We start from the raw sequence: 17113 nt of genomic DNA, 5'->3' as shown, positions 1-17113 counted from the left end.
ACAAATCCAATGAGTTTATTAAGTGATGAGTTTTTTGCTGTGATGAAAGTACTTTAATACCAAGCACTCAGAATTTGACACACATTTACCTGTAGTCTCAGTTGCTTGCAGATGTAAATTGCAGAGACTAATAATAAACTATGAAAAGGGATCATCTGTTATGATCCAACCATGTTCAGAGGAATAGAAGGCTATATTTATATATAGTATACAGTATATTTTTATTTGATATACTTTGTTAATCCCCTAGGGGAATTTGTCTTTTGTCAGCATCTCAGTGTATTGACTGACAGGACAAAAGAGAAAAATGACCACAGATTCAGGAACCAGGAAAGACTGCATGCTAGTTACACAAGAGGATGTAGTGATGAATGCCAAAGAAAGGCCGAGCAATCAGTGATCATTAAATTAGCTGATCTCCAAAAACTTTTTTTCAGGATCTGCTTTTCTAATCTTTATGATAATTTACTTGTTGTGTTCCTTTATTATAATAGTATTCCGGTACTTGAGGAATCACCAATTTTGTCATTTGCTGTTGTTTTGTTGCCAAACTTACTGTAAACCAAGAGCAGACAGTCATACTTTAGGAGAGAGTAAAGGCAGGAATATTAACTTTTACATTAAGAAAAGTGGAATAGTAGTCTGAGGAAGGGGCATGTGAGGAGTTGTCTCTAAAAATACTGAATGGGGGCATCCCTAACAACTCTGTGTCTCAGTGTGAGGTTTTGTAATGAAGGAGATCCCTTGTGAAGACTAATTGTACTGCAACAAAAAGGGCAATCGTTTTTCTGAAAATCATTTTATTTTTCAATGAGAGTGAATAGGATTTGCAATGAGTCAACCTGTTAGTAACAGATGGTGTCCCTTCCATGGCAGGAAAGATATGGAGTCTGTCTGCCCATTTGGTTTCACTTTACAGTGCATCTGGAAAGTATTCACAGCGCATCAGTTTTTCCACATTTTGTTATGTTACAGCCTTATTCCAAAATGGATTAAATTCATTTTTTTCCTCAGAATTCTACACACAACACCCCATAATGACAACGTGAAAAAAGTTTATTTGAGGTTTTTGCAAATTTATTAAAAACAAAAAACCGGAGAAATCACATGTACATAAGTATTCACAGCCTTTGCTCAATACTTTGTCGATGCACCTTTGGCAGCAATTACAGCCTCAAGTCTTTTTGAATATGATGCCACAAGCTTGGCACACCTATCCTTGGCCAGTTTCGCCCATTCCTCTTTGCAGCACCTCTCAAGCTCCATCAGGTTGGATGGGAAGCGTCGGTGCACAGCCATTTTAAGATCTCTCCAGAGATGTTCAATCAGATTCAAGTCTGGGCTCTGGCTGGGCCACTCAAGGACATTCACAGAGTTGTCCTGAAGCCACTCCTTTGATATCTTGGCTGTGTGTTTAGGGTCGTTGTCCTGCTGAAAGATGAACCGTCGCCCCAGTTTGAGGTCAAGAGCACCCTGTAGCAGGTTTTCATCCAGGATGTCTCTGTACATTGCTGCAATCATCTTTTCCTTTATCCTGACTAGTCTCCCAGTCCCTGCCGCTGAAAAACATCCCCACAGTATGATGCTGCCACCACCATGCTTCACTGTAGGGATGGTATTGGTCTGGTGATGAGCGGTGCCTGGTTTCCTCCAAACGTGACGCCTGGCATTCACACCAAAGAGTTCAATTTTTGTCTCATTGGACCAGAGAATTTTCTTTCTCATGGTCTGAGAATCCTTCAGGTGCCTTTTGGCAAACACCAGGCAGGCTGCCATGTGCCTTTTACTAAGGAGTGGCATCCGTCTGGCCACTCTACCATACAGGCCTGATTGGTGGATTGCTGCAGAGATGGTTGTCCTTCTGGAAGGTTCTTCTCTCTCCACAGAGGACCTCTGGAGCTCAGACAGCGTGACCATCAGGCTCTTGGTCACCACCCTGACTAAGGCCCTTCTCCCCCAATAGCTCAGTTTAGATGGCCAGCCAGCTCTAGGAAGAGTCCTGGTGGTTTCGAACTTCTTCCACATACGGATGATGGAGGCCACTATGCTCATTGGGACCTTCAAAGCAGCAGAAATTTTTCTGTAACCTTCCCCAGATTTGTGCCTCGAGACAATCCTGTCTTGGAGGTCTACAGATAATTCCTTTGACTTCATGCTTGGTTTGTGCTCTGACATGAACTGTCAACTGTGGGACCTTATATAGACAGGTGTGTGCCTTTCCAAATCATGTCCAATCAACTGAATTTACCACAGGTGGACTCCAATTAAGCTGCATGAAACATCTCAAGGATGATCAGGGGACACAGGATGCACCTGAGCTCAATTTTGAGCTTCATGGCAAAGGCTGTGAATACTTATGTACATGTGCTTTCTCAATTTTTTTATTTTTAATAAATTTGCAAAAATCTCAAGTAAACTTTTTTCACATTGTCATTATGGGGTGTTGTGTGTAGAATTCTGAGGAAAAAATTAATTTAATCCATTTTGGAATAAGGCTGTAACATAACAAAATGTGGAAAAAGTGATGCGCTATGAATACTTTCTGGATGCACTGTACATTGCCTGATAAATCAACGTGTTCTTTTTGTAAAAACTAAGTGGTGAGTTAAAAAAAGCAATGTCAATTGAAGTTGGTTAATTTTATCAGGGCAACTTTGAGCCTTCAGCACAACTTGTTTAACAAATTTCTGTCAGATACTGTAGGTCCGCTAAGCAAAATGACTTTGTACTGTACATAGGTAAGTTGGGTGGCTAAGTATAGGCAATGAATTCAAAAAGTTTTATTATTTATTAAGTTTATTTAAAAAACAGACTCAGTTAAACTGATTTAAATTATTTAGAAAATTCTGCATTTTTGAACACCACACAACTTAATTTGTGCAGATGACAGGATACTTATTTTCATAGCAATAACAGCATTTTTAACAAATTAAGGGTGAACTTTGCTTTAAGATTTCAAAACGTCTATATTAGTGATGAAATGCTTCAATTTAAAAGCACCCATTTACAGTTGATGCATAAGGATAATTTGCAATGAAAGCCAAACAGGTGCTTGCGTCATTTGAAGGAGGCACCCTTTTATTAAAGCTATGAGACATCCAATCATTATCAAAACTAAAGTAGGCACTTTAATCTGTGTGATTACAAATGTAAGACTTGTTCCCTCTCTTACAAGTAGCCTCTTCCATCACTTTGTGAATTGCTCTTACTTCATGTGAACCTATGTAATTGTGGGAAGCTGGCAACCAAAAAGCCAATGCTGACATGGGGACTACAGTTCACACCAGCAGCAGGGAACACATTCATCAGAGTGCTAAGAGTTTTGGGCTGGTAAATGTGGGATCTCATCTAAGACCACAAGTAGAGAATTTATTTCTAAACTAATTTGAACATCAGTTTCATTGTCTTGTTGTATAACAGTTTCTGTCAAAGAGTAAGTCTTTTTTTCTCATTGTGGTTTGTGTTTAGCCATGTTGAATTTCCAAAAGACCGCGCCCCCATTTATTTTCATCTAGACCAGTGTTTCTCAAATCACTAGGTCGCAACACACTTTTGGGTCATAGACCTAAACTTGACCCACTAACCGGAAACCCCAATGCCCCACTCTGATGATCATGCTCAAAGTGTTACAAAGCCACTTATATGGGAAAAAGTAAGTCACAACAGTAAAGAGGTTGAGAAACATTAATCTAGACCCTTTTCAGAGAAATAAACAGGTGTCCAAAAGGGGTGTATGGTGTCCCCAAACCCTTAAGGAGCAATATTTCTTTCTTTCAACCTCCCGAAAAAATAATTTAACTCAAACACCCTTTTTGTGAGTTTTCACAGTTGAAAAATGGCATGCTAAGCAAAATTTTGCAACAGTTTCACAAAATGTTTGTGAAAGGAACTTTGGCTGTTTGCTTACTATTAGCTATTATTTTATGATGTTATACATAACCAATGGAGTAAGATTCAGGCTCTGAGGATGAGTACAGTGATGGCCTGCTCCATATTGGTCAAACATCAGATTTAAATTGTAGACTTCATTGGGTAAAGGTACCTGCTTAAGTAAAATTTGTCACTTCCTATGTTGTGTCATGTTTGCATATAAAAAAGTTTATTCAGAGTGTTTTGATTGCATAATTGGAGTTTCATCCATTTGATATATGAGGTTATGTGTATTAAATATTCTTTCAACTTTAAAGCTGTTATACTACAATATTTCAGGTAATTTCCTTCCTGGCAGCAGCACTACAGAAAAAGGGCACCCGGAAAGACATAGAAAACTTTGTCCCTGAATTTTTATTGACACAGAGACCTGAATCAGGCTGTGAAAACAAAAAGGTATCATTTTTTTCTCCACATATATTTGTGTAAAGCATGTGTTTAATATTGTAAAGTGAGTTTCTTCAGAGTATATTTTGAAAAATGATAAAACATATTTCTTATAAATGTTACTTTTTTACATTAGCCATTATTTGTTTTACAGCTTTTTTTAATTGTTGCACCTCTCTCCGTCCTCTATAACTGGAAAGATGAATTTGATACTTGGGGATACTTCAAAGGAACCATCTTACATGGAAACAAGAAAGAAGAAGAGTTTGCCCGAGTTAAAAGAGGAAAATTTGAATATGCTTTAACTACATATGAAACTCTTCGCCTTTATCTTGACGATTTCAACAGGTATTGATTGTTATTATTAGCAAAATTTGTTGAAGAAAACAATACAGTATATGCTGTAAGTAATCCTGAAAGTAATCTTGGCTTTCACATTCTACTGTATACGTTTTAAAAAGTTAAATTTAAACAGTGCCTTTTTAGGTAACCTCTGTGCTTCAGGATCTTAGCCAGTGTCTTCAGGTTCAGTGTGGCAGTGCTTCAAAAACAAATATATTACAAATAAACTCGCATTCTGTCATCAGTAGTCCAATGCACAGGCCACTCACACTCTCACAGGGAACAATTTGAAATCCCCAATTAACCCAACACTGACTATTTTTTTAAGGTAGTGAGTAATTAAAGAAAATCTTATGTAGACACCGGGAGAACATGCAAACCCTAAATAGACAGTGACCAGACATAGGATTAGAAACCAATACACTGGATTTGAAAAGCAACAGCACTAACATGGTGCCAGCAGACAGTATAGATACTCAATATATGTAAACAAAAATAGAGAAGTGCATTAGGTTAAACAGAAAACACCACACTTTTCAAGCATTATACATCAACAGATAAATATAATATAGTAATTTACCATATCTTGGCCAGTAATCATGACTGTTGTAAAACATCAGATGGCTTCTTCTCTTATGAGTGCTATATTCCAGTCCCTTTTCCTTATATACGGTCTGATATTTCAGAATGTTCTAGTGGGTTGAAATGAGATTTGGACTTCCATAGTCTTCCTTAAGTAGTAATATTTTAATAGTTAACTGCCAATTACCAACTACTATGCTACCAATTTTTAATTCAGATATTTCAAAGGGGGGATAATGCTCAGCCTGTCCAGTGCAGTTTTGTTATTGTGTATGAACGTAATAATATAACTATAACATTTTTTTTGCCTTGGACTGTCATGGTTCAGTGTATTTTATATTATGTTAAAGTTGAAAAATATTTTTGTGCAGAGAATCATCAATTACTTGATAAATTGTTGAGCCCAAATTCAGCAGGGCACAAGCCAAGTGCAGTGAAATGAGTGTATTGTGAATTATTCTAGAAAATCAAGATGGTGTTTATTACAAAAAATAGGTTTCTGCATTTAAATCAGAGGTATTTATAGTCTTTACTATTGTACAGTATCTTTTTGACAATTTCATGACTCTGCATTTATTTTCGCAGAATTCTCTATTGTAGTTATTTTAGGAGTTCCAGTGTTTTCTAAGATGGCTTTTTTAACCATTGTGGTACCAGTTGTTGAATAGTATTAAAGTCATTTAACTATTTATATGAAAAAGAATGACAACTACAAGTAAGCAACTATTTACTCATTTACTAAAGTTGGTAATTTGCAGCCATCCTTTATTGAGGTCCATCCAGCATCTGTAATACTGCAGCTTCTTCTAATACACTGTTATGATTCACAACAGTAGCATTTTTGGTTTGCTATTACTCACACATCATAGTTGAACTGCTCTGCATGGTATACTACTTATCAACAAGTTTCCGTGTTAATCAATTGTCCATATTATTAAACATCAGAAATAATACTGTTTTGAACTTTCCAGGTTATATAGTCTGCTTATCATTTTTCCATAACATTTTAACAATAAATGAATACATCTATATAGTATATATTGCATGAGAATCCGATGCTACTCCATTAAATGCCTCTGAATAAGAAAGTTGTATTTATATAAAACTGATCTGTAGCCAAACAAAGCAAAGCACCTCTTTATTCATAGTTTACTTTGGTAACATAAAGATAAGTAATTGGAAAATATTTCTCTCTGTAACATGTAATAGTTTTGCATCACTAACACATAAAGTATATCACTTTAACATTTAGATCGAATACTTAACAGTCATACGCAGGGGTAGACTCCCTTGGGCCTGTTTGGGAAACAGTGGATATGGCTGTTAATATTCAAATTGTATTCTTGAAAAATGTATGCTATTTTTAAGCTGAAGTATTTATTTTAACAATTACTTCAGTAACTTTTTCTGCTGTACATATTACTGAGATGACATTCCTCTTCTTCAACACAAGAGCTTACAAAAGCTCTTGACTTATCTGTGGAAGCAGATAATAGCTCATGGTGCTTCCAGATATTCATTATTCAGTGTATTATGTACATGTGACAGTAATTGTAATAGTAAACCTGTTAAGCTCTTTAGTATTTACTACTGGAAAAACAGGAAAAAAAACACTGAATTAAAAAAAATGTTTTTATTTGTATCAGAAACCTGTAAACGTCAACATAATCATAGTTAGAAAAGTATGTCTAATCTCCACTGCTATACTGATGCAGATTTAGTGTCCTTGCTTTGTGTGATATGTTTTAGGCACAGTTAGATCACATGTGAAAGACTTTTTTGAACTATTTTTTTTTCTGTTGCTAACAAATGACAGAGTGGAATGTCAGTACCTGACATGTCATATTGCAAGGCATAGTGATTGCCACATTTCTCCTGACATGGACATTGACAGTTGCTACATTGTGAACAGTGCTTAGGAGGCAGACATCTTTCTTGCCTTTACTCTTGTTTGCAGTCATTTTGCACTTTTTGCTGCATACCTACGCTTTACATGTTCATGTAACCAGAGTCAACGGGCATATCACAGTAGTTTGGTTGCACAGTACTATATGATTCAGTTTTCCTTTGAAGTAAAATCTCCAGCAGTTTAACCTTGGTCAAGCAAAAGGTCCAAGATAGATAGCACAGATGATGTAGAGATGCAGTATTGACTTTACTTGCCATCCCACTTGGTTCCCTCTACCCATTTTAAAGCATCTACAATTGGCTTTATGGATTTTTATTTGCCATTGTGTTTTTGGTTGATGGGTCCATCCCACACATGAATATTGATGAGTTACCATAAAATGGCAGAACACATAGAACTTTTCATGATATTTTGTAGCATGATGTTATTTCACCTAGATAGGAGCAGACTATTATCCTTGGAGTTATTCAAGTATAAAACTGTAAAGTGTATCTGTAAAGTGAATCATTATACATGAAAATACTTTATATATAAAAACACACAATCTTGAAAGATTTTTACAAGCGGAGAATGAAATGCAACAATTTGTAAGGAAACACGAGATTAGTGTCACTGCATATTATATGTGTTTGCATGTGCATTTTTCTCTTTTTGTAATTGATTTTCTTTTGGCTGATGTAAATTTGTCTCCTATACCTTGGAAGAGTGTAATGTCCTTTTATATAAAGGTAATTTTGCCTTACCTCCAGCCCTGGAGTAATTCCCATTTGTTTCCTCTCTGTTAGTAATGATAATGCATATAAAACTATTTTTACAAGCAGGAAATGAAATCTGACCATTTGTAAGGAAAATACATCTTCCAGGTTAGTGTCACTGCACAGTGTATGCATGTGTGAGAGGTTTTTTTTTCATTTTTATATAACTGATCTTGTTTTTAAGTGGAAACATTTCCTATTTTCCATCCCTTATAGAATAGAATGGTCTGCTGTAATTGTTGATGAAGTTCACAGAATAAAAAATCCAAACTCACAGATTACCGTGGCAATGAAGGCTTTACAATGCAAAATTCGAATTGGATTAACTGGAACAATTCTTCAAAATAATATGGAAGAATTGTGGTGTGTAGTGGACTGGTAAGCATTTTTTTACACTTGATAAAATTAAAAATTACAGAGACCATCTTATGGTAAGAGTAGCAGCTCTATACCTATTTCTTTGCATTTTTCATGCTTTAATGTTCCACCGTCCTCCTTTCTCTGATCACAATAATTTCAAAATCTTTACATTACATTAATGTTATTGAAAAGCAGTATTATATATGCAATCTGTTATTTTTAATGGAATGAAGCCCCTTTAAAAATGTATATTTTTTTGAAATATATTAAATATTTCATGTTTGTAAATTCTCATAATTATTTGGATTAAATTAATTTTCACAGCCAGAAAGTGATTGTGGCTCTATGCTATTTATTTTGAACTTTATTTAGAGCAGTTTAAGTACATCATTTATTTGACCTAATATTTACACTTTAATATTTAAAAACCATTTGTAATTTAACAGATTAATTTAACACTGCATATATTTTAAATGAATCTTAAATGTACTGTTTGCTTTACCATTTTATTTATTTATTTGTTTGTTTGTTTACTTATTGTCTTCAGGGCAGTTCCTGGATGTTTAGGAAGCCTGAACTGGTTCAAGTCTAACTTTTCTGATCCAGTAGAGAATGGGCAAAGGCACAACGTGAGTAAACGAGGGCTGGCATTGGGAAGAAGAGCTGTTTACAAACTAGCAAAAAAACTTTCTTGCTGGTTCCTGAGACGAACCAAGTCTCTTATAAGCAGTCAGTTACCAAAGAAAGATGACAAAGTAAGTGTAAAACAATATCTTTGCTCCTTTACTGTTCCTTAATTGCTAATCAGGAATATAATAGTAATGATTCAGTACATTTGATCCCAGTTGGAAAGCTTTAGCTTTACTGCTAAAGTATTGCTTTTTTTATCTCAGGATGGAATATTGTTTTACAGCTAGTTTTGTTACTGGATCACTTAAAAAATAAATTATTCACTTGTACATAGTGTGTTATTTGCTGGTATAGTACCAATCATTATTTTCTAGAATAAAATCATCATACCATCTACCACCTTTTTTGACTTTGGTTAAATGTATTCTCATACTATAATAAGTCATTCACTTGTATGTATTATGTACCACTATACTGAAACATATTATTTCCTTGACTAAAATCATACATTACAGCATCTGCTACCCTTTTGATTTTGGTTAGAAGTATTCTCATACTATGCAGGGAATGATAGTATGCTTCAGGCCTATCTATAGATAATGTTTAAACATGCTTGTCACTGAACTTTTTTCATGGACTTTGGTGGATTGCACAACATGAAAATTAAAACCTCACACAGACAACTCTGTAACTTAATGACAGGAATATATATATATATAATATATATATTTGCAGCTGGAGATCCACGAAGGGAGAAAAAAGAATCACGTATCATAAAATAGTTTTTTATTCCTGAGCTTTCAACCCCTATCAGGGGTCTTCATCAGAGGATAATGCTTAGACTTACAAGAATCAAAGGCAATATATAGCAACACATTCAGTGGGGGGGGGTACCTCCACCCACCCCCCACTGAATGTGTTGCTATATATTGCCTTTGATTCTTGTAAGTCTAAGCATTATCCTCTGATGAAGACCCCTGATAGGGGTTGAAAGCTCAGGAATAAAAAACTATTTTATGATACGTGATTCTTTTTTCTCCCTTCGTGGATCTCCAGCTGCAAATATGCAAACCGTATCACAGACCTTCTCTTCCATTCATATATATATATATATATATATATATATAATATATATATATATATATATATATATATATATATATATATATATATATATATACACAATATATATATATATATATATATATATATACACAATATATATATATATATATATATATATATATATATACACAATATATATATATATATATATATACACAATATATATATATATATATATACATATATATATTGTATATTTATATATGTGTATATATATATATATATATATATATATATATATATATATACAATATATACAATATATATATATATATATATATATATATATATATATATATATATATATATATATATTGTATATTTATATATATATATATATTGTATATTTATATATATATATATATATATATATATATATATTAATAAATATATTAGAGGTGGGCAGTATGACCAAAATTCTATATCACTATATTTTTCTAAATTCTGCCGGTTTCACGGTATTTTTTTCCCCATGCATGAGTGGATGTTAACCACATTTTCCACTGCAATTACTGCAGTAGACTGGCTAACAATAACCTGTTCGACTGTTACGAGAATTGTACATCGTACAAAAAGACATTTTAATGTGCACACAAGTATTAATCCAGGTTTGCATGGCCCCATAAAGTGATAGTTTTCAAGGGGGTGGCACTAAAGAGAAGGAATCACATTGCATGACAGATGTAGTCAAAATATATCCATCCATCCATTTTCCAACCCGCTGAATCCGAACACAGGGTCACGGGGGTCTGCTGGAGCCAATCCCAGCCAACACAGGGCACAAGGCATGAACCAATCCTGGGCAGGGTGCCAACCCACCGCAGTAGTCAAAATATAGAACCTTTTAATTGAACAAATTTTGCAAAAGCTTAAACTATGATTTTGACAACATATTTTCAACCATCCAAAGAGGCATTTAGACTTAGTAAAATATCCAGAGGTGTTTGTCAAAAGTTGGATTGCACTGAACACGTCTTAGAAAAGGAATAAATAGTAAATATTTTTTGTAAACCAACTACACTTTCTGTTAATGTTAACAATCTCTGTCCACTGACACGTTAAAGTGACTTTTTAAACAATTTTACCATCATTAAACTGCATAATATTTAAACTAATAAATAATAACAATAAAATACATAATAGTATTACTGATAGTTGCACCATTACTTCAAGGCTTCAAGCCCAGGTGCATTACACAGTATTCACCAAATAAAATAAAACAAGTGCAACTTGGTGATGACATCTTACCAACTGTACCATCATTTAGGCAAACTGCATTAATATGGACCTTGCTTCAAGCTAAGCTATATACATAAATAATAAAACTGCAACTTGCATTTATAATGCTGTTTGTGGTATAGCCCTATGGAAGCGCATTAGGGCCACTGTGAAGAAAAAAAAATATGGACACGGAAAAAAAAAAACAAACAATATGTCGAGAATAAATTCGACATGTTGACTTTATTCTTGACATTTCCACTTTAATGTTGACGCTTATGTCAAGATTAAAGTCGACATTTCCACTTTATTCTCATAGTTTATTTTATAATTAAAGTAGAATGTTGTAAACTAAACTTCATCCTAAAATCAATGTTTAATTTACTAGATTTTCTCAAACCCCGTCATAAGTTAATGCAGCACATCAAATACTTTGTGTTAAGTGTTCCTTGACCCAGTCGTTAATCACTATGCTTCTTAAACTGACTTCCTCCGCACTAAGAGCAGGTGCCTGCAGCAATCACCGCACAGAATCCATTCACTTCATGATATTCCTGCTCTCTATCAAAACCCCAGTTCCTATCTTTCCTTTTTCTTTCTCCACATTACCAATCACCACACGATAAACGTCTTTGTGAAATTAAAACTAGTTATTAACTTAGCCGACGGAGTGTTCAGAACTTTAAAAGTATCTTCGTTATACATGTTTAATTATGCCATCCATTCAGAGTTGTGCCCATCTCTGAACGAGTCGCCAGCACATTGCAGGATGAATTCAAGCAAAACATACACTAGCAAGTACTAAAACAAGTACAACTTGGCTTGCAGTATTATCCAGTAGTATAGAAACAGTATTTACACATCTGACCTTTTAAAACTAAAGTATCTCCAGGCGACGGACGTGACTCCTTTTTTTCGGCAAAAGTTCTTCTGTTGTTCATGTTCAACTTTATCGTCGGCTTCAGTTTAGGAATGCTCTCTGTCCATTTTTCACATTTCACAGAACTTTAATTTATTTGCGCATTTATTTATTTATTTAATTTTGTCCGAAATAGTCCTCCATATACCTATGCTATCGCCCACTATTTGGTGGTGTAGCAGTGAAAAAGAACCGTAGTGCAACAAATCTGTGTTTAGCGGTGTAGCAGTGAAAAAGGTCCCCACTTGAACAGTTTCCTGCTGCGCCACGTTCCGAACGTCGTTTAGGCAATTTAAACCGGTGTTGCGTTATAAGAAAAATCCATATCATAAAAAAAATAAAAAACGATTTTCGGTATGAACCAGTATACCGCCCAGCACTAATATATATTGTGAGCTGGGGGGCTGATTGCACCCCTACAGGTTAAAAAACGCTGAAAGACTACCTTCACATTGCTCCCTTGCTTGCTGGGCTTACTTGTAGCCGATCTATCGCGCATTACTTCGCATGCTTAAAAGTCCGAACAGCACCTGTCAATTTTGGATTGTTTGCTTTTCTCTCTCTCTCTCTCTCTGACCTTCCCTGCTCCTGACGCGCACTCCTTTGAAGAGGAAGATATGTTTGCATTCTTTTAATTATGAGATGGAACTGTCATCTCCGTCTTGTCAAGGAGCACGTTTAAACTTTTGAAAAAGAGACGTGTTTGTTTGCAGTGTTTGAATAAAGTACCTGTCTCTACAACCTCCTGTGTTTCTGTGCAAATCTGTGACCCAGGCATGACAATATATATATATATGTATGTATGTACAGTGCATCCGGAAAGTATTCACAGCGCATCACTTTTTCCACATTTTGTTGTGTTGCAGCCTTATTCCAAAATGGATTAAATTCATTTTTTTCCTCCGAATTCTACACACAACACCCCATAATGACAACTTAAAAAAGTTTACTTGAGATTTTTGCAAATTTATTAGAAATAAAAAAATTGAGAAAGCACAAGTACATAAGTATTCACAGCCTTTGCCATGAAGCTCAAAATTGAGCTCAGGTGCATCCTGTTTCCCCTGATCATCCTTCAGATGTTTCTGCAGCTTAATTGGAATCCACCTGTGGTAAATTCGGTTGGTTGGACATGATTTGGAAAGGCACACACCTGTCTATATAAGGCCCCACAGTTGACAGTTCATGTTAGAGCACAAACCAAGCATGAAGTCAAAGGAATTGTCTGTAGACCTCCGAGACAGGATTGTCTCGAGGCACAAATCTGGAGAAGGTTACAGAAAAATTTCTGCTGCTTTGAAGGTCCCAATGAGCACAGTGGCCTCCATCATCCGTAAGTGGAAGAAGTTCGAAACCACCAGGACTCTTCCTAGAGCTGGCCAGCCATCTAAACTGAGTGATCGGGGGAGAAGGGCCTTAGTCAGGGAGGTGACCAAGAACCCGATGGTCACTCTGTCAGAGCTCCAGAGGTCCTCTGTGGAGAGAGGAGAACCTTCCAGAAGGATAACCATCTCTGCAGCAATCCACCAATCAGGCCTGTATGATAGAGTGGCCAGACGGAAGCCACTCCTTAGTAAAAGGCACATGGCAGCCCGCCTGGAGTTTGCCAAAAGGCACCTGAAGGACTCTCAGACCATGAGAAAGAAAATTCTCTGGTCTAATGAGACAAAGATTGAACTCTTTGGTGTGAATGCCAGGCGTCACGTTTGGAGGAAACCTGGCACCATCCCTACAGTGAAGCATGGTGGTGGTAGCATCATGCTGTGGGGATGTTTTTCAGTGGCAGGAACTGGGAGACTAGTCAGGATAAAGGGAAAGATGACTGCAGCAATGTACAGAGACATCCTGGATGAAAACCTGCTCCAGAGCGCTCTTGACCTCAGACTGGGGCGACGGTTTATCTTTCAGCAGGACAACAACCCTAAGCACACAGCCAAGATATCAAAGGAGTGGCTTCAGGACAACTCTGTGAATGTCCTTGAGTGGCCCAGTCAGAGCCCAGACTTGAATCCGATTGAACATCTCTGGAGAGATCTTAAAATGGCTGTGCACCGACGCTTCCCATCCAACCTGATGGAGCTTGAGAGGTTCTGCAAAGAGGAATGGGCGAAACTGGCCAAGGATAGGTGTGCCAAGCTTGTGGCATCATATTCAAAAAGACTTGAGGCTGTAATTACTGCCAAAGGTGCATCGACAAAGTATTGAGCAAAGGCTGTGAATACTTATGTACATGTGATTTCTCATTTTTTTTATTTTTAATAAATTTGCACAAACCTCAAGTAAACTTTTTTCACGTTATCATTATGGGGTGTTGTGTGTAGAATTCTGAGGAAAAAAATGAATTTAATCCATTTTGGAACAAGGCTGTAACATAACAAAATGTGGAAAAAGTGATGCACTGTGAACACTTTCCGGATGCACTGTATATATATATATATATATATATATATATATATATATATATATATATATATATATCTGCACAACCAGGCCGGGATGCCCAAAGAAGAGAAAGATGGGATATGGCAGCTACTGTGGGACATTGCCTCCCCCAAAACGCCAGATGGCGATTTCCTTGAAGCATAGCAGTGCCCCGGATTCCCACAGGGCACCATGGGATTTGAAGTTCGGCTTCTCAGTTCTGCTGGATACCATGGGTGCCGCCAGGAGATGCTGCAGGGGGACCTGGAGACTCGTATCTTTTCCATAGCCCAGAAATACTATCAAATCACAGGGACAGAAGTTCTGAAGTACTTCCAGGCTGAAAGAAGATTCAACTTCTCCAGCTGGCCTGGAAGTGCGGGAAAGTCACATAGACGGAAGAACCGAAGCACTTCCAGGTCAGACACTATATAAAGGACTGTTGGAGACCCAGCAAGGGAGCCGGAGTTGGGAAGTAGAGGACAGAGCTTGCTGGGAGGTGTGGAGGAGACATTTGTGTTGGTTAATTGTATTTATTATTATTGTATTGCCTGTTTATGGTGGCAGAGGTGCTTCAGGGCACTACAAGAAGAAGAAAAATAATTAAAAACATTCTTGGTGATTTTACCCTGTGTTGAGTGTGTCTGTCTGTTGGGTTGGGTTGTCTTCGTGTCTCTGCCGCTCGCGTTGTGAAGAGGGGGGCTGAACACACCCCAAGGAGACGCAGTCGCTCCTCTGAAACCCCCTCTTAAACAGTGATACAATGGGAAACAAGTACAGTTTTTTTTACCTCCTCTTTTCTCGATCAGCTGCTGGCTTGCTGCTGCTGCCGTGCCACGTGATCTGCAAATCACACGGCACTTCAAACATTTAAAAGCCTGTACAGCAGCTGTCCTTCTCTTTGTCTTTTATTTCCGGCCCCGGGCGTGGTTAAATCTTTTGGCACAAAGTCTCGCCTTGCAGGACATGAGTTCTTGATATTTTTTAGTTTATAATTTATAAACAGAATAGGAATCAGAAAATCTAACAGTATCACAGTAAAGTTTCAATAAATTCTGAAAAGTTTGATACCAAACATATATATGTAGGTTTTAAAATAAGCCAGATTTAAAGTGTGACAAAAAAACATGACGTAAAATTGTTGCACGTTCTGAATTGGCCCTAGTGTGTGTTCATTTGCATTCACCCTGCAATAGATTGGTGCCCTGTACAGGTGTTATTCCTGCCCTTGTGCCCGGGGATTGCTAGGATAGGCCCCAGCCCTCTGATTTGGATGTGCGCGTTGGGAAACTGGATGGATTTAATACTTTGTGTCTTTTTTCTTTGCAGGTAGTTTATTGTGCATTGACAGAGTTTCAGCAAGCAGTCTATAAAGCAGTCTTGGACTGTGAAGATGTTAGTTTGGTGCTGCGTAGCTGGGACCCCTGCAGCTGTAATAGTGGGCGTCAAAGGAAGAAGTGCTGCTTTAAGGTTTTATAATATGTTTCAATATTATGTTCCTAATAACAAAATATCTGTATTTGCTTTTATAGTAAAATATGACTGTGAAAAATGACTTTATAAATAGACATTTAGTAAATTTCAACTCTCTATTTATCGTATTTGATTATGATTTGATTATTATGATAATATGCTGACTATTATACACCTATGGAGTAAATGAAAAAAAGAAACATACACTGTATAAATCACAAGTACTAGAAACTAGTAATTCATATATTTTAATGTACAGAAGATTATCTTTGCCAACATATGAAATATTTTTTTTAAATGCCAGAAAATTACAGCACTTTTTTTTGTACACTCAGCATCATGTTATTTTAAACAATTATTATTTTGTGTTCTGCATTTAAATGTCACTTGTAATTAATTCATGCAACACAGTTACCTAGGGCTCTTAAAAATTCCACATGTGTTTAAACTTACAGTTTCTGTCTTTTCAACCATTCTACTACACAACTCTGATTTACTTTAATAAACTAAATTTATTTGATCCTGGGTCACTTCAGAATTATCTTAGAGGGCTGTCATTGCTTGTTTCTATCAATTCCATATGTAAACTGCTGTTTAAGTGGGATTTTTTTTATTATTGTAGACAAATAAAGATGGCATCCCAGTGCATACCTTATATTTGAGCTACCTTACTGTTCTGAGAAAAGTCGCTAACCATGTGGCCTTGCTTCAGCCAAAGGAAGGTATAAGTAAGATGCAGGTAAGTGAATACAGGTCAAATCCCAATTTCCTGAATACCAAAGTAACTAAATTATCAGAACAATGAATACATTTTGTTGGCCCAGACAAACATTCATACAACATATTTAATGGATTTTGTTTTAACAAAATCTAAATTTCAATATAACAAAACATTTTTTCGACCAAAAATGACCACTGACGATAATAATGCGATGCAAAAAATACTTAATGCCGTGCCTATACTTTTGCTGAGTCTCAGAAACCCTGCAACAAACAGTCTCTTTCTTTTTAGGCCAAATTAAAGTGACAGTCTGGTGCAGAATTTCTGATCTTGGGCAGTCT

At 36.3% G+C, this 17113-nt stretch overlaps 1 protein-coding gene across 3 annotated transcripts in view; it reads left to right on the top strand.

Annotated features, from left to right (window-relative positions):
- ercc6l2 (excision repair cross-complementation group 6-like 2) overlaps positions 1–17113 on the top strand; it is a 99011-nt gene that overhangs the window by 9230 nt on the left and 72668 nt on the right. For all 3 annotated transcript variants that reach the window (XM_028805339.2, XM_051929657.1, XM_051929655.1), the window contains exons 4-9: positions 4210–4326; positions 4472–4665; positions 8122–8283; positions 8813–9020; positions 15908–16048; positions 16674–16790. In XM_028805339.2, coding sequence (XP_028661172.2) covers positions 4210–4326; positions 4472–4665; positions 8122–8283; positions 8813–9020; positions 15908–16048; positions 16674–16790 — 939 coding nt within the window. The remainder of the gene's footprint in view (positions 1–4209; positions 4327–4471; positions 4666–8121; positions 8284–8812; positions 9021–15907; positions 16049–16673; positions 16791–17113) is intronic.

The sequence above is a fragment of the Erpetoichthys calabaricus genome, chromosome 7, assembly GCF_900747795.2.
Source record: "Erpetoichthys calabaricus chromosome 7, fErpCal1.3, whole genome shotgun sequence".
NCBI lineage: Eukaryota > Metazoa > Chordata > Cladistia > Polypteriformes > Polypteridae > Erpetoichthys > Erpetoichthys calabaricus.
The sequence above is the reverse complement of the archived record's forward strand: the minus strand, read 5'-3'. Positions and strand labels throughout refer to the sequence as shown.